General features: G+C 31.7%; 1 protein-coding gene across 1 annotated transcript; it reads right to left on the minus strand.

Moving 5' to 3' along the window:
* Positions 1-16533: 16533 nt before the first annotated feature.
* Positions 16534-18655, minus strand: LOC139886193 (inositol diphosphatase DSP1-like). The gene is made up of 5 exons (XM_071869937.1): positions 18374-18655; positions 18120-18213; positions 17436-17493; positions 17287-17330; positions 16534-17180 (listed from the first exon to the last, which is right to left on the minus strand). Exons 1-5 carry the CDS (start codon positions 18613-18615, stop codon positions 16992-16994), a joined length of 627 nt encoding a protein of 208 aa, XP_071726038.1. The 5' UTR covers positions 18616-18655; the 3' UTR covers positions 16534-16991.
* Positions 18656-19505: the final 850 nt, after the last annotated feature.

Genomic DNA, 19505 nt, shown 5'->3' on the forward strand with positions numbered 1-19505 from the left:
GCTCCCCACGGTGATGTACTTGGTCGTATGAATCCACGGTCCAATAATTCTTTTAACTGACTTTGAAGTTCTTTTAATTCGGACGGTGCAAGTCTATATGGAGCACGAGCCACTGGTGCAGCTCCTGGTACTAAATCTATTTGAAATTCTACCGATCTAAATGGAGGTAATCCCGGCAATTCTTCCGGAAAAACTTCAGGAAAATCTCTTGCCACAGGCACGTCGTTGATGCACTTTTCTTTCTTTTCGACTTTATTAACATGTGCTAAAATAGCGTAACATCCCTTTTCTAAACACTTCTTGGCTTTCAAACAGCTAATGAGTTTTAGCTTTGAATTACCCTTCTCTCCATAAATCATCACCGGTATTTTATCCTTACCAGGAATACGAATTGCCTTCTTGGCACAAACAACTTCCGCTCCTATTTTGGACATCCAGTCCATGCCGACTATTACATCAAAACCTCCTAATTCTACGGGTATTAAGTCGATTTTAAACGTTTCTCCGGCTAGATTTATTTCACAATCACGACAAATTTTATCGGCTTTAATTAGCTTACCATTAGCTAACTCAATCAAGTACTTAGCATCTAGAGGTAATGATGAACAATTCAATTTAGTGTAAAAATTTATACACACGTAACTTCTATCGGCGCCAGTATCAAATAAAATAGATGCTGATAAGTTATTAATGGTAAACGTACCCGTAACAAGTTCCGGGTCTTCTCGTGCCTCTCTAGCATTAATAACAAACGCTCTTCCACGTGCAGGTCCGCCATTCTGATTCGGGCACTGGCTCTTATAATGACCTTGTTTTCCACACCCAAAACAAGTAATGTTAGCCAAAGCAGTTCTATTTGCGTTGGTGGCAGGAGTCTTGTTACCATTTGCATTTGTAACGAGAGCCTTACAATCTTCAGCAAGATGTCCCTGTCTATTGCATTTAGTGCACAACACACTACAGTAACCAAAATGATGTTTGTGACAACGGTTGCATAAAGGACTTTGTTCTTTGTAACCAAAGCCTGAACCGCTACCCGCACCTTTCGTGGTTTCTTGTTTCTTATAAGGTTGTTGTTGGTTACCTCGATCATAACCTCCATTCCACTTTTTCTTGTTCCCCAATACCTTCACCTCAGTATTGAATGCTTTCTTGTCCAAAATGACCTGATCCATTAGCTCGTTTGCCATGGTTATAGCTTCATGAATTGTCTTAGGTTTCGATGCTGTAACGTTTGCCTTGACCTTTTTGGGCAAACCACCTTTGTACATTTCAATCTTCCGTGCTTCGGTTGGAACCAATTCAGGACATAGTAAAACCAATTCCATGAATCGCTGATTGTAGTTGGTGATTTCAGTACCAACCACCTTCAAACTTCGTAACTCATCTTCTAACTTAATAACCTCATTCCTTGGACAATACTCGGTGATTATCATTGTTTTGAATTCTTCCCATGGAGTATCATAAGCTACATCTCCTCCTACCGCCTTCACATAATTCTTCCACCATGTGAGTGCACTATCTTGTAAAGTGCACGATGCAAACTTGGTCATGTCTTTTTCATCACAACCACTGATTTTAAACACCGTCTCCATCTTTTCTATCCATCGGGTTAAACCGATCGGTCCTTCCGTTCCACTGAATGATGATGGCTTGCAAGCTTGAAACGTCTTGTAGGAGCATCCTACACGAGGATTTGGATTAACTGCAGCAGCTCTTGCAGCTTCGACCCATAACATTCTATCGTTCACTCGTTGATTGATGAGTTCCTCGAGTTCTTGTTCCGTCATTCGATTCAATCGCGCCATTTCCTAATGAAAAAAAAAATAATTATTCACATGGATTATTATAGATGTAGTGTGTATTTATAGTACATTATAGCTTGTTAATAATATGAACCAGGTATTATTATAAAAGCCTTTTCTTCTTATTAGCGTTTTATAATTATATCTTGGGTAGTACCTACCCGTTAATGTTCATACTTAATAGCTTAGTACAGAACCAATTACTACAATCTAAATAATACTTAACCATGGAAAATTATTGCATTTCATACTTCGCTATTTTACATATGCTTATCTTACATCAAACTTTAAGCAAACCACACTAATAATATTATACAAAACATTATTTGATTCCATGGTTTAATACGGCAATGCATCGTTCGGTCTATTTTCTAGGGCGTTTAGTTCCAATGAATGGCCTAACGCTTATCCTAGCTGTCTGCCTACGTTTTGGCTGAGGAGCCGAAGAACTAGACGCCGGGATAGCACTAATAGGAATAGTGGGAATAGGGGTGGTAGTGTTGAGTGGAATTGGTGCCACGTCATTCTCACTAAGTTCGGGATTTGAATTTTCTAATTCATTCGCTTTTCGTTTCTTTCCTTGATCGAATTTTTCTTTCGTAATTTCTAGTATTTCTTCCTCGGGTTCACTTTCTTCTTCGGGTTCACTTTCCTCTTCGGGTTCACTTTCCTCCTCGGGTTCACTTTCCGATATTTCAATAGTTGGTTCATCCAGAAATTGTGAGTCTTCCCCAAAAATACCACTTTCGTCATCGGATATGTTAATGACTGAAACACAATCTGAAGGTTCTGATTCGGAGTCGCTGAATGTGATAATAAGTTTCGAGCCCGACATCTATCACACAACAACTAACCCATTAGTTCTTACATAATATTTACACATAAATTTTAACCAACAGTGATAAGCAATGGTTTTTTTTTTTTTAAAATCAGACCCGGTCAAAGTCCAGACTTTACTAATGTATCCTAACGACTTCTCGGTTAGACACACTAATGCAAACCTGGTTCGCTAAGACCAACGCTCTGATACCACATGTCATAACCCGTCCTTAACCATAAGAACGCGTTAGATAACGTATGATTTCATTGCGAGGTATTGACCTCTATATGAGACATTTTTGAAAGAAAACTGCATATATTATACATTACAAACCATAACCATTATTTTTGTTACAAGCTTAAGACAATAAAAAGAAGATTAACGTTTAGCGATAATCTTCGACTTACAAACTTTACAAATGATGACAACAACACGGTTTCTAGCATATTTTACAATACAACATCTCGGATATGCAGTTTTATTTTTGACACAAACATGCGTACGCAAGATCCTGGTTAGATCCAACATGATGCAGCGGAAGCTTTAGAAATCACCTGAGAATAGACATGTTTTAAAAAGGTCAACATAAAGTTGGTGAGATATAGGTTTAATGCCGGCAGCAATATATATATAGACCACAAGATTTCGTATATAAACAGTTTAATAAAAGTATTCTAAGTGGTTGAGCACTTGATAACCATACTTAACATTTTCACGTCGCATATTCCCTTTAATATGAAATCTTACTACACCGTACCAAGTGTAGTCACAAAACGAAGTACTGTGCAACCGTTGAATACTGGTCGTCCAGTCCGGTTGGGGTTGTCAGGCCCGATAGATCTATCAACAGGATTCGCGTTTACAATACCGCTGTAAATATTAGTTACCAAGCTACAGGGAAGTATGCCAGTGGTACAACTCAACGTAGAACATATTTTTCAGTTACTTGTGTCCATATCGTAAAACATAAAATACATGTATTCTCATCCCGAAATATTTAGAGTTTAAAAGTGGGACTATATACTCACTCTTGTCTTGATGATATAAATAATTTGACTCGGTCTTCCGGTTGATATCACGAACCTATCCATATATAATATATCAATATGTTTTCATTTTTAAACAAACGTTATAAATATATACTTGTTATACTTTTAATACTTTGAATAATTCCTTAGTCCGTAGTTAGCAGTCCGATGTTAGTAATTCAATTTTAATGGTTCATTTTTAGATGTTTAATATACCCGCAATGAAATAAATAAAACCCCCAACGAAATCAATAAAACCCCATCGTATATGTGTTGGTCGAGATTAATCTTGACCCATGGTACCGGTGTTGTCAAATGACGTGTTGCGTACATAAAGTACCGGTGTTGTCAAATGACGTGTTGCGTACAATCATGGGATCTTATGATTAATCTTCTCGTGTTGTTTACGGGTGATCCTGAACCATATAAAATTGAATTATAAGTACATATATATAAAATATCATGTTATCTTAGAAATATGTAATTTATATCATTTTTTTCCAATTGATCCCGTAGTTGAAATGATCTAGGATAACCAATTTTGTTTCGGTCATAGTTTCTTCGTTACAAATCCGTTTTCGTTGATTCAAATTGCCATCTTCTTGGATCGAGTTCTTCTTTAAGACTATGAACTGTAAATACCTTGGTTTGTATTCAAAATCATACGGCATAAGTGAAACATTAGTGAAACATATGAAGTTAAACATTTTTGTTACAACAAAATCATTTAATGACCATTTTTCTAAAAATACTTATACTTTGAAAAACCAAGTTTTACCTTGTTAAATTAGCATATACATAAGTTATATTACAGGTCTTGAAGTATTTTAAAAGTTAAGTTAGAAGGATCTATTTAGTTTGCAAACAAGTTTGAAAACATTCAAACTATGTTCTTGTTGTTAAACTTGTATACCACAAAATATGATAGCTATATATATATGAATCGAATAAGGTTATGAACATAGATTCTACCTCAAGTTCCTTGGATGAAGTTGCTGTAAAAGAGAAGTAAGAAGCTAGAATCAAAAGGGTACTAGAGGTGAATGAAAGATTGGAAGTAAGTTGGTGTTCTTGGAGGGTTTTCTTGAAGTGTTTTTGTATGGTTTTCTTATGGTGTTTTAGTATGGTTTTTGAAGCTAGATCTTCTTGGAAACTTTGCTGAATTGATTAAGGGTTTTAAGGCTTCAAAGTATGTGTGTGTTTTGGCTAGAAAGTTGAAGTAAAATGAATGAAGATGATGATACATATAAAGGCCATAAAAACGTGGCCATGAGGAGACAAGACAAGGTTTTCTCTTGTATTTTTGTATAATAATTCATGCATGCATCCAAATTCCAATTACCTTGCTCTAAGGGCAGTAACAAGGGTGGGTTAGGTGGTGATTTGATGTGTATTTACTATTAGTAAATACGTATAGAAGCTTGGTAAGATACGAGTACAAATACTCTAGGTATACGTATAGAAATTTTGTGAAAAATGGAATGAGGATTCAAATATAGCTATCTTTTGTGAATACACTTATATGATTTTATGTATTTAAGTTCTTAAAAGTGATTAAATACATTACTTATACGATATATGTATAAACATTATAAGTCTTAAGTATTTATGTCAAATAACGTTACGTATAGTTATCGTTTTGAAAACTTAAGTTAGTAGTTTCAAAATACACATATAACTTGTTGTTATTAATACAAAATGAGATATTAAAACATTTATTAATCATGTTAAATATGTATATATACATTTATATACACAAACGTATAATTATCATATATTGTATAGTTCGTGATATCATCAGTCAAACTAGACGGTCAAACGTTGTGTAAAACTCTTTTCGGAAATATAAGTCTCGACAATTTGGATTGCTTATCATGTTGGCAAGGTTTAATTTATGTAAATATTAATCTTATAAGTATAGTATGATCGAAAAAGTGCGGGTCGTTACAAGTGTCAACCAAAAGGTTGAGTGAAATTCACAGGTTTATAAATAATATCCAAAGTTTTAGACCACAAGATTTAGTTTAAAGTTGATTGATATAGAAATATCAATCTAAAAGTGTTGCTGCATTTTGTAATATCGCTACTAAACAAGTTTACCCTATGACACCTTGTACTTTCAGTGTCGTGGAATCATTATTATGTAACCAAAGACCAACGGTCGAATGGTTAGAGACGTTACTCTCAATAGGCCTACTCACAATAATTAAGTTTGCATTTAAACGTAGCAATTGACGATATTACGGTAGGGATTTAGCATGAATCAAAGCATGACAGCATAGTTGACAATTTAGTACTTGTGTCTAAGTGTAAAACAGTTATAAAGCAAGCATGTGTCTCACCCCAAAAGTTGTAAAACAGTTATGAAACAGTAAAAAGTGGGGCTATGAAGTTCACCTTAGTAGCACACGAAAGAATTGAACGGAAGGACGTGACCGAGATCTCAACCTAGAGATAGAACGTATGATCAGACATTGCCTAACAGACAATAGTATATAGTACTATATTGATAGTAATGGTTCACTAAAGAATTTCCATTTTCGGAAGGTTACTATTTATGGAAACTTTCCACTTATAGTAATTTTCCAATTTTAGAAAGTTCGGGTTAATCTTTAGCAAGATGTTGTACAACTCTACTCAAACTTCGTTGCTATCAAATAAGTCAGGAATGACCAGATGTAACCGGGGGCCCAGGATTCTTGACCAGAATCTAAGTCATGGCATTCGAGATCCACAAGCTTACCCATAAATGGCAACCTAGACATCATTCACTTACGACCGTGAGTAGCGATGAAGTTCACATGAATTATACATTATCTTTGATTAACCTTCACTTTAGGTGTATACACACAACGAATTATTAATGTACTTAATAATTATATATGTGATAATATAACCTAAGTTTTATTTAATATTTAGTTATTATACCTTAGTATGTCTTATATATATTAAATATAATTACCTTTAAATAAATACCTAAATTACTTCAAAAATAATAGTGTTTTATTAATCGAACATTATTCAAAAATGTCTAAATAATAAATTAAATATCTAAAAATTACATACATAATTTTTATAGTCTTAGTTATTCATATAGATTAGTAAAAAAATTTAAGAAAATGTTTTTATTATATTTTTGTATTTATTTTTGTTTTTACCCTTAATGTATTCACAAAACAATTTTAATTCTACATAATTACTAAATAAACCCAAATAATTATTTTTATAATTTTTATAAGTTTATATCAGTCTAATAACCTGTAGAAAAATATAAAAAAAATATTTTTTATTATTTTATATTTATTCTTAATTTACCTTCGAATTGCATAATAATAGAGTTTAATTATATAATAAATACCAATTCAACTCAAGTAATTATTTTTATAATTTTTTCAGATCTATATAAGTTTTAAAAACTCAGAAAAAATTATATATATTTTATTTTTGGTTAAAAGTATTTATTACGAATTTTACATTGTTTATACGTTTAAACACTACATAATTCGTATTTAATTATAAATAATATTCCATAAATTATCAAAATTATTTTTATGCATCATAACACTTATAATACTAATTATAACATATAATCATAATTAATTTCGAATTTTACAAAGAATATACAATAAATATAAATATAAATGACAATATTGAAAAAAAATTAATAAAAATAGAAAGTACCTCAAATTTTCTTCAAGGTTTTGAGAGAATAACTTAAGTTTTTGTGTTTGGCAAGAAAAAATGAATGAGGAGCAATGTATTTATAGGTAAAAAATAGTTGGTGAAAAGAAAAATAAATAATAAAATAAAGGTGCTAATTTTGACAAAATAATAAAAAACATGTTAAAAATATTTTTAATAAGTTTTTGTTTTTGAAAATATTTAGTCAAAATTCATGGGCTCATTATTTAATTTATAAAAAAAATCTTATTTCTTTTTATTTTTATTTTTTTATTAGCTAAAAATATATATAATGATTAAAATAACTTATCATTTAATTAATAAGTATGTTACATATAGTTTTAAATATAATACGCATTAATATTAACTAAAGTTATTTTATATAATTAGTGTAAACTTTAGTTAACAAAAAGTGTCGACTAAAAATAAATATTTGATCAATGTCAAATTTAATTATATATTACGTATGGATAACAACCCTATAGTCAAATTAGTCAATTCAGGCATGGAAATATGAGGGTTGTTATAGTACCTACCGTTAAAAGAAATTTCGTCCCGAAATTTAGTTGTTGCCATTAATCGGTGTTGTTCGTACATAGACGAGGATATTTACGTTTTATTTGGTTTTCACGTTCCCTGGTATGCTCGGGGCCTTGCGTGAATTCCAACGGATAGAATATTGTTCTGTTTCAAGAATTAAAATCATACAAACCATAATTTCTACAAGTTCTTCTACGAAGTGCATTTTATTATTAATGCGGAAATCATTCAAAATGATGATGTTATACAAGTCATTTCAGTAAATTGGATATATAAAATGTGTTATGAATAATATCGAGCTCATTTAAACCTTGAGCGTTTATGCCACCACGCTAGGGTAGACAAAATAGAAAGGAGTTCATGAAAATCATAGTCGTGAAATTTGATAGAGATTGTCATTCTTTACAACAAGAATGATGAATATGAGTTGAAAATATTGTTTTATCAACATTGGGTAATATGGATAAAACGGTTCGATTATAGGAAGAGTATAAATGAAGTTATCTTAAAAGTTTGAAATAAGAAAATATCAGTTTGCCTTAACTTTTGACATAATTAAAGGTGATTTCCGGAATTCAAGGGATTTAAAGGAAATCTTTATAATCTGTATAAGATTTGATTCTCCGGTAATTAAGGAAATTAAAATTGCCTTGATTGTTGTGTCTAGAATTTTGCTATAAATTAGCTTCTTTTGTTTCATTATCTTCACCACTTCTATACTTTCTTTCTCGATTCATACTTCCAAAGATTGTGAAAATGCTCCATCCAGTTCTTATCCTGGATATTTTTCTGACTATCATTTCTGTCATTCTTCTTTTTCATTTACCCCCAGAGGAATCTGTTTACTTCTACAATTACCTTGGGGTTATAGTGTTTTTAATTCTCCCGTGTCTTTATGTTGCTATACGCATTGATATACACGGTTTGTAATTTCCGTGTTGTTATCGGGCTTTATATTTTCCCTTATATGTCGGAGTTCTATGCTCTTGTTTTTCCTTCCCGACTTCAAGTCAAGCGAATAATGGTCTAGAATTCGTAGGTATGGAGTTTCAAATGATCATAATATACAAAACAGAAGGAAAGGTAATAGCACGATTTGATTTGTCAAATTACTAGAATTACTAAGGATAGAACTATCAAGAATATATGTTCTTGATATGTTCAGAGGTTAAGTAGAATGTAAAAGTCATGTAACATGGAAAATGATGATTATAAAGTCTATGAATCATCATCTTCCATTAAAAATTTAGCATGACTTACTGTAATATAATCACGTTGGCATGACATCATTATATTATACTAACTCATGCTTCAATTCCCAACACTACTTCAAATCATTCAAAATTTAAACTTGTATGTTATAGAAATATAGAAACTAAAACAGTTTCCTTTATTATGTAACACAGAAAGTGCGAAGTGATAAACAATTTCGGACAAGAGTAGTTATGAATGTATCTTCAGAAATATGGAGGATATTTATAACGAAAGATACGATGATATCTTAGAATTTTCTAAGATCAAATGATAACGAGAAAAATTCTTCTGTAAGGATTTAGAATGCGTAAGGAGATCTTTTGTGATTTTCATCAGAAATCGAATCATCTAGATTCTTTGATTACAGGTTTAATCCTTGTGATTTGTCCACGGTCCCCTTCATGGTTTGCTCAATCCATTTTTCAGCACCAAATTTTCTATCGAGCGTTCCCAATACCCCATTCTTTATCATCAAACTCCTGGCTATTTAGGCCATCTACAATTTTGCTGTTTCCTCTGCATTTAATGCAGCTATATTTGAATCGTCGGTTATCAATCTGAGATGGTTTCAAGAAATTTCGTTTTTAGATGATTGAACGCTGATTGTGATCGTCAAGATTCAAAGGATGTTTTCAAAAATTTTGAATTTGAAGTGTTTAAGTGTAAGATGCATCCATCAATGGATCTAACAGTTGACGAAGAAATATTTGTGATTTTCAAAAGTAAGGAATGGTAAGTTCGGTGGTTTGATGTGATAATTCATCATAGAATACGAATGAATATAATTCATGAATGTAGTGATCTTTAAGAAGATAACACTTGCTAAAGTTTTACTTAAATTCCGATATGTCAAAATCAGAATATGTATTTGAATTTGTATGAAAATAGTTGTTCTTTAGTGAACGGATACATATGTGGATGTAAGTAGTATAGTTAATGACTGTTGAATCAGAATTGAAGAATGTACGGTGTAACATATTAATGTGAGATATAAATATTTCTCGGGTATTACCTACCCGTTAAAATATTTTCACCGTCAACAGTTTGTACAACAGAATATTTAATTACAATCTTTATGAAAATATACGTACATATATATTTTCTTTCAGATGTAATCATGGATTTAATGAGTTAATATAATATTAAACTCATTTGATTTACGGTTGAAATGAGAATTAATAATCTCCAAAACCTTAGAGATTTAATAATTATCGCGAAATATTTCGCTAATGAAATTATGAATCAATACTTCATCGTTCATTGTTATTGATATATCTCGGTATATGATGTTGGTGCTCGTGGATTTCTTGTGAAATTCACAAGGCACGAATAATGTTTTCTAGAAAGTTTTGAGTACATCGAAAATGAAAGTGTAAAATCAAACATGTATTTGAATAATACACTTGATTTATTATGAAAATGGAGTTTAGTGTGCTGAAGCAGTGATTAACGATTGTTAAGTCATTAATGAAAGATGTACATCATAGCATATTAGTGATATGAATTATCCGAGTAGTATTTACTAGTTAAGATTCACACGTAATAGCTTAGTACGAAAATATTTATTATTGTTCCAAACCATATATATATATAAAGTATACATATATAATTCTTCAGAAAGAATGAGTCAATACATCTTAACTCATTATTACTAATATTCCTTGGTATCTATGGGGCGTATGATATTAATGTTTGAGGGTTTGAGGTACTGAGTGTGATGTTGAGGCGTGGAATGCAGATGTTGTTGTTGGTGAAGCTGATGCTATTGGCGGTGATGCTGATGGTGCTGCTGCTGGTGCTCGTAGGTTTTGCACCATATTTTCCAAAGCCACTACTCTAGCGCGAAGCTCGTTGACTTCTTCTATTATTCCGGGATGATTGGCGGTTCGGACAAGGGGATGAATAAGATCTGAAATTCTAGATATTATATATTCGTGACGGGATATCCTGGAAATGAGGGTGAAAATAGTGTTCCGAACGGGTTCGCCGGTAAGTGCTTCAGGTTCTTCGCCAATAGGGCAATGTGGTGGGTGAAAAGGATCACCTTCTTCACTTCTCCATTGATTAAGTAGACTACGAACCCACCCCCAATTCATCCAGAAAAGGTGATGACTAATTGGTTGGTTCATTCCGGTTACGCTGCCATTAGAGCTTGAGGAGTTCAAGGAATCAAGTGAAAAGTTCATATTATCTGATCGAAATAAGGGTTTTTGTTATAAGATGAGTATTGAATATTGAATGATATATTTGTCTTCTTGATATACGTATATATAGCAAAAAGATTTCCGTAATTTACGGAGGAAATTTAGAAAAAGTGTTAGACAAAGTCTATTAAGATAGATATGATAAGATATAATAAGATATGATGTGTCTATACTCCAATAATAGCAGTATGACGTGTCGAGATAATAAAATGATAAGTATGTAATCTGATAATCTTTCGATTAAAGACTTTCAATTCGTAATGGCCTATTCAGGTCTACGGCTTGAGCTATAGGATCCTTTAAATCGATAATCTAAACCCTTATATTCTAGAGTTTCGTAGACGCCATCCGTCAAGAAAATTCAATGATAAAAAAATAATGAGAAATTAAAGATTTAAAAGTAATGAATATGAGTAGTGATGACATTATAATGTCATTGAGATAACTCAATGACATTTTCCGGTTCACAAACCGATGCATAAAGGCATAAAGCATATAGGTACGTGATATAACAAGGAGGTTATATACGTTTGAGTATGAATAGTAACAAATATAGGAGTTTCAAAAATCATGGATAACATTTCATGTAATACATATGTAATACACAAAACTATGATAGATGACATAGGAATGTCGAGAACGGTGTCGCATTTAAATGTGGTGGTGGAATTGAATAGTACTTAGGAAAATGAGCAGAGTTCTTAGGTTGGCTCGGCATTCTAAGATAAGTAAAGTTTCTAAAGTATAGTGTAGCATTTAACAGTTTAAGGCAATAATTAAAGGCACTATAGTCAAGGAAAGTTGTAGTCCTACATTGCTAAGGTACCTAATTGTATAAGGCACACATAAAATGCAATCCTAGTTCTCTACATCAGCCTGCTCTGATACCAATCTGTCACACCCCCCAAAATGGACCAGGGGTAATTGTGATCAATCATATCATAACACAGTTGTATAAACGAGAACGACTCTATATGAGACTTTTTAAATAAAACCTTTGTTAATAAAACAACAAAAGCAGTAATACATGTTTACATTATTATTAAAACGTAAAATAAATGTTTATGAACTAAAATATAATATGCGATGTGGACTCCATGCAAGCATCAAATCTATCATCACAAAGTTGCAAACAGCTAGCTCAATCATCACCTGAGACAAAACATGCTTAAAGTGTCAACCAAAAGGTTGAGTGAAATTCACAGGTTTATAAATAATATCCAAAGTTTTAGACCACAAGATTAAGTTTAAAGTTGATTGATATAGAAATATCAATCTAAAAGTGTTGCTGCATTTTGTAATATCGCTACTAAACAAGTTTACCCTATGACACCTTGTACTTTCAGTGTCGTGGAATCATTATTATGTAACCAAAGACCAACGGTCGAATGGTTAGAGACGTTACTCTCAATAGGCCTACTCACAATAATTAAGTTTGCATTTAAACGTAGCAATTGACGATATTACGGTAGGGATTTAGCATGAATCAAAGCATGACAGCTTAGTTGACAATTTAGTACTTGTGTCTAAGTGTAAAACAGTTATAAAGCAAGCATGTGTCTCACCCCAAAAGTTGTAAAACAGTTATGAAACAGTAAAAAGTGGGGCTATGAAGTTCACCTTAGTAGCACACGAAAGAATTGAACGGAAGGACGTGACCGAGATCTCAACCTAGAGATAGAACGTATGATCAGACATTGCCTAACAGACAATAGTATATAGTACTATATTGATAGTAATGGTTCACTAAAGAATTTCCATTTTCGGAAGGTTACTATTTATGGAAACTTTCCACTTATAGTAATTTTCTAATTTTAGAAAGTTCGGGTTAATCTTTAGCAAGATGTTGTACAACTCTACTCAAACTTCATTGCTATCAAATAAGTCAGGAATGACCAGATGTAACCGGGGGCCCAGGATTCTTGACCAGAATCTAAGTCATGGCATTCGAGATCCACAAGCTTACCCATAAATGGCAACCTAAACATCATTCACTTACGACCGTGAGTAGCGATGAAGTTCACATGAATTATACATTATCTTTGATTAACCTTCACTTTAGGTGTATACACACAACGAATTATTAATGTACTTAATAATTATATATGTGATAATATAACCTAAGTTTTATTTAATATTTAGTTATTATACCTTAGTATGTCTTATATATATTAAATATAATTACCTTTAAATAAATACCTAAATTACTTCAAAAATAATAGTGTTTTATTAATCGAACATTATTCAAAAATGTCTAAATAATAAATTAAATATCTAAAAATTACATACATAATTTTTATAGTCTTAGTTAATCATATAGATTAGTAGAAAAATTTAAGAAAATGTTTTTATTATATTTTTGTATTTATTTTTGTTTTTACCCTTAATGTATTCACAAAACAATTTTAATTCTACATAATTACTAAATTAACCCAAATAATTATTTTTATAATTTTTATAAGTTTCTATCAGTCTAATAACCTGTAGAAAAATATATAAAAAAGTATTTTTTATTATTTTATATTTATTCTTAATTTACCTTCGAATTACATAATAATAGAATTTAATTATATAATAAATACCAATTCGACCCAAGTAATTATTTTTATAATTTTTTCAGATCTATATAAGTTTTAAAAACTCAGAAAAAAATTATATATATTTTATTTTTGGTTAAAAGTATTTATTACGAATTTTACATTGTTTTTACGTTTAAACACTACATAATTCGTATTTAATTATAAATAATATTCCATAAATTATCAAAATTATTTTTATGCATCATAACACTTATAATACTAATTATAACATATAAACATAATTAATTTCGAATTTTACAAAGAATATACAATAAATATAAATATAAATGACAATATTGAAAAAAAATTAATAAAAATAGAAAGTACCTCAAATTTTCTTCAAGATTTTGAGAGAATAACTTAAGTTTTTGTGTTTGGCAAGAAAAAATGAATGAGGAGTCATGTATTTATAGGTAAAAAATGGTTGGTGAAAAGAAAAAAAAATAATAAAATAAAGGTGCCAATTTTGACAAAATAATAAAAAACATGTTAAAAATATTTTTAATAAGTTTTTGTTTTTGAAAATATTTAGTCAAAATTCATGGGCTCATTATTTAATTTATATAAAAAAAAATCTTATTTCTTTTTATTTTTATTTTTTTATAAGCTAAAAATATATATAATGATTAAAATAACTTATCATTTAATTAATAAGTATGTTACATATAGTTTTAAATATAATACGCATTAATATTAACTAAAGTTATTTTATATAATTAGTGTAAACTTTAGTTAACAAAAAGTGTCGACTAAAAATAAATATTTGATCAATGTCAAATTTAATTATATATTACGTATGGATAACAACCCTATAGTCAAATTAGTCAATTCAGGCATGGAAATATGAGGGTTGTTATAAAGATTATGCATTAATATCTTGCACCAGATTAAACGAACTTACCTTAATACTTGCTTAAGATTATTATGACCAATCATTTTAATGATGTCATCTATGATCTAACCCACCTTCTAGTAGTTTTTTTTTTGAACGGCAAGCTTGCATCAGTCCGGACCGAAGCCTAGTCATCATTTGCAGATACACACGCGTTCGGGCAGGAAACCCGAACCATATTACAGGGATCCGAACCTTAAACCATCTCGAGGGGCAGGCGGGTCGGATCTGGGTCCTGAATAGGTCGGTAAAACCTTCCCAGGAGCAACCCGGCTTATGGTAAGTAAGCCTACCACGGTTATTTTTAAAGAGTGAGATTCGAACTTGAATCCACTGCTACCCCTTGCCCTGGCCCCACCGAAGTGAAACCAAAGATACCACTCAGCCACCGCTGGAATGGTCCCACCTTCTAGTAGTTAGTAAGATAAGTATAGATAATGGCCAATTATTGGTTCAAAAATAGTCAAGAAAATTGAATTTAATGGTAGATGTTCGAGAAACTGTAGATTTCTTCTTGGTTAACTCATTGAATCCAGTGTATTAATAAAATATATATTTAATTGAGCTCTAATGTGAACATAAACATGGTATATTTGTTGGAAGAGAGGGCACCGGGTGATAGACTACTAACGTGTTTTCTTACAAGATTGAGAATCGATCCGGGAAAAACTCTTTAAAAAAGACGGTCAATGGAAAATTGAAAAGAGCGGGTCCTCGAAGTTGATTGTTATGGTCCGTCTTGTGTTTCTCGGTTGGTTTCGCTCCTTGTAATTTCGTCTATTCGATTTTTGTTTGGTTAATATGTTTGTAATTTTTTTTTCGGGATGTTTAGGGAGACTCGCTTATAGATAGTTTTTTTTTAGTTGGGTACTTTCTATGTGCGAGCCTTCCCGTTTTTCCCCTGGTCCTTTTGTATCGCCTGTTGAGGGCGTTTTCCATTAGAAAACGACTTCATTTCTATATAAATATTCGTGATTTAGTTTATCTATTTGTCCTTTTACACCTCTTATACATCATATAACTTAAAATACTTAAATTTTATAAATTTCATTCCCTTTAAAAAACATACATACATAAACTAACAAGACCATTTGAATAGACTGCCATGTGACAAAACCACATATATGCTGTTATGCTAGCAACTAGAACAGACATAATATCTAAATAGTGAAAAGGGAATTTCAATGAATATAGTAAGGGAGTCTTGTAATGTAATGGTCAAGTGATCATATGTTTGTCAATAAATTTCGCTTTATGAACAATTAACTATACCCTACGTTACCCATCGAATTTAATAAAGTAAACGCACACGGAAAGCAATATAGCGAGAGATCGAAACCTTATCTCAAGGTGCAACTGTAAACACCAAAATGTTATCCAAAAGCATCATTCAAAAGCAAGCAACAAGAGAAAAACCATATGTTTGTGTACACATGTCATACCAAGTTGTTCATTTTTAGAAATATTTCAACACCAAAAGTAATAATCTTTTCTAAAAATGTCTCTGTCCCCATCGTTAAAAAACCAGATGCCCCCCAACTACAAGCAGGAGACGTATTATTTTTTGAAAAGGCAACACACGCAAGAGACATATTCATATGGTGCAGTTCTTATAGGATTCAAGTATATAGCGCATTGTGACATAATTTTCGGACTTACACCAAGTGTTTGTAACACACACAAAAACATAATACTTGAATTATTCCAACAAGTACAGTTTCAACTATTGAGCTTTGAGGAAAAAACAACAAAAGATGCTAAGTTCAATGTGGGACAAAGTATCATCCATTTCTTAGCTTCCATTTTTCGTTTCAATTAGCTCACTTTAGGACTCGGTATCTCATTCACCTAAACTTTATTTTGAACGTATCTTAACTCGTGACGAAGCTCTCATCAATTAGTACACAAACCAACTAAGTATTAACTATATTAATTATATCTATAAACATATAAATATAGTTATTTATGTCCAACGTTGACAAAAACTGCATGTTTTCTATCATATTTCCAACATACAGTAACAGATTTACTTAAATCCTAATAGTGAGAACAACTGTTTTAAGTAATCCTCAAGGAATGAGTTATATCATTCCTGAACTGCTAAACATATTCCGCGAAATGAGTGCCTATTCCAGTTTATTCGAACCAAAGTAAAGGACGAAAACACCCTTATGCAAAAGGTGTGCTTTTATCTCCTAGAACATGAGCATGGACTTGGTGGTATGTCTTTATATCCAGAGGCATCAAACAGCTCTAAAAACCTTTGATCTGAAACTCGAGCCTTTGCAGCTGCAAACCTTTGGTACTCATCAAATATAGACGTTAGACACCATCTTTGAATTTTTCTCAAACATCCCACTAGACAACCAGTTCGATGCTGCAGCAAGAGATAGCATAAGTATTAATGACAAGTTTATAACAAGTTAAAATAGTTAATGGGCCTACATAAATATACTAAACACATATGACAGCATGTTTCATACCTTGCCTCTTTTGCAATGAATCAACAAGGGGTGATTTCTAACATCTGTTAATCAAAACAAGGAGTAAATAAATGTCCAAAAAGTGTACCCTCTAAAACCAGTGTATTATTAATAACCATAGAGACAGTAATTAGTGATTATGTATATACCTAGAACAACTTTTAACGCTTCACGTATCGTCTCTTCAGGGATATTAACAAAAGGTTCCTGCACAATAATGCAATGGAACAATTACTTGAATGTTCATTTAATCAAAATGGGAAATAAAACTAACTGCAATCCCAGAATACACGTTATAAAGAACTTAATCTACTTAGTAATTTCATTTTCAATTAAAAGATCGCTATACGAGTTAGTTAACATTCACCTTTCGGAATTTAATTTTTAGCCTCACAATGTAGGCCTCCAATACTTATGGTCCCAAGAACCTCTACAAGTTTGGTTCCATTAAGAAAGGAACATCTCTAATTTGCCACATTAATAAGAAAAAAAAAAACTTTGCATTCGTACAACTAAAGTTATTACAACTTCTAATTCTTTCATAAATAACTGGATCCACTCTAATCTGCTAATAAAATATAAAATCATTTAATTTTTCTTTTAAAACAGATTCAAAAGCCGCACGAGGACGCTTAACTGCAGAGTTTAGCGTGCGATAAGAATGGGAGTTACCTTGTAAGGGACTCAAGTTTACAAATTTTATATCCGATGTGGGACACGTTGGTTGTTACACTATATCAATAATGTATAAAATTAACAAAAACGACTTTAGCAATAAAAACAAAATCAAAACAATTACATATAATCGGATATTAATTTTGATTAATCTATACCTTAGTCCCTTCAATTCCAAACTGAAACAACTGAATCTCATTAGCTTTCAAAAACTCAATGTTATGCTCCGGATACGGTTCTGGACACATATATCTACAAAATTGATACATAATTAGTCAATTACTCAATTACGTACGATATTGAAGTTGATCGATAGAATCAAGTATATATTTTAATATATTGAGATCAGTTAAGTGTATAATTATACGATTGATACAATATTAGTTAACTATGTACGCAAACCGTGACTTACACAATGGAGCGTAAACCTAGGGTTTTAAGAAACGAGAAATTGGCGATATCTGGGAATCCAGAACGATAAATACCGTTATCAACCATTGAGAAATTGAGTGGAGGTGTGTAAAGCTCTTCGCCATTTGAATCAAAATTATCTGTCGCCAAAGTTGATAATTTCATTACAGAATTAACGACTTCGATTGTTTGATACGTGTCACGTTCCTGTTGGTTGAGTTCTTGCTGGTTTAATTTCATCATGAAAGAAATTATATGCGTATATAGGAAGAACTGACTACAGAGTTTGGGGCGGTTATAAAGATAATTGAAGGAGTGTGTTTTTATTTATAGGGTGTGATGTGGGAGATGGTATATGACACGTGGCATGTATTGATTAGTTAGTCAATTATTTAAGCATATAAGTCGCGGATTTTTAGTTATCTATCTATTTCAGTCATAAACGCACTCCAAAAAAACAAAAACAAAATAAAATTGTACGGAGTAGATTTGAAGGGGAAAATAAAAAGTTTAAGAATCTTTGAAAGTAAAACGTCATTTTTTTTTTTTTTTACTTTTAAAAAATGTTTATAACTGTTTTTAATTGGTTAACGTTGTAGATGAGTCAAACTACTCGTGAGTCACTTAAGTTCAACTCGATTAGTGTTGGATATTGAGGGATGCAAAATGTACAATCGCACAACGCTCAACAATAAAAATGCTTAACAAAATATAGGTAAACATTATACATAAGTCCATTACATACCCTAAATTAACAGAACGACCCTGAACTCGATAAAAGCTTGACTCGAGCCGAACTTGAATGCGTTATATTGAACTCGAAAAAGTCGTGAACCTAAATAAACCTAAAATAAATATTCGTTATTTTGAATAATAATATAAATACTACGGAGTAGTTACTAGTATATAGTATTAGCATACAGTATAAAATTATAAAATAATAAGCAATTATATACAAATGAGCTAGACTCGACCGAGCTTGTATAATATCAAATGAAACGAGCCTGCGCCTAGCCGAACTCGAGCTCAGGCTCAGGTCTATCTTAACTCGAGCTGGCTCAGCTCGGCTAGACTCGATTACACTTTTTAATTGCTGGTAAGTTACCAAGTTATTTTATCATATTGACTATGTT

The sequence above is a fragment of the Rutidosis leptorrhynchoides genome, chromosome 1 (assembly GCF_046630445.1).
Source record: "Rutidosis leptorrhynchoides isolate AG116_Rl617_1_P2 chromosome 1, CSIRO_AGI_Rlap_v1, whole genome shotgun sequence".
Lineage (NCBI taxonomy): Eukaryota > Viridiplantae > Streptophyta > Magnoliopsida > Asterales > Asteraceae > Rutidosis > Rutidosis leptorrhynchoides.

Excerpts from the sequence above, each read along its gene's own strand:
- LOC139886193 (XM_071869937.1), bottom strand. The coding sequence starts at position 18,615 with ATGATGAAATTAAACCAGCAAGAACTCAACCAACAGGAACGTGACACG. Across the intron at positions 18,214-18,373 it reads CTAGGTTTACGCTCCATTGT|ATATATGTGTCCAGAACCGT; the intron begins GTAAGTCACGGT and ends TCAATTTTGTAG. Across the intron at positions 17,331-17,435 it reads AGCGTTAAAAGTTGTTCTAG|ATGTTAGAAATCACCCCTTG; the intron begins GTATATACATAA and ends TTTGATTAACAG.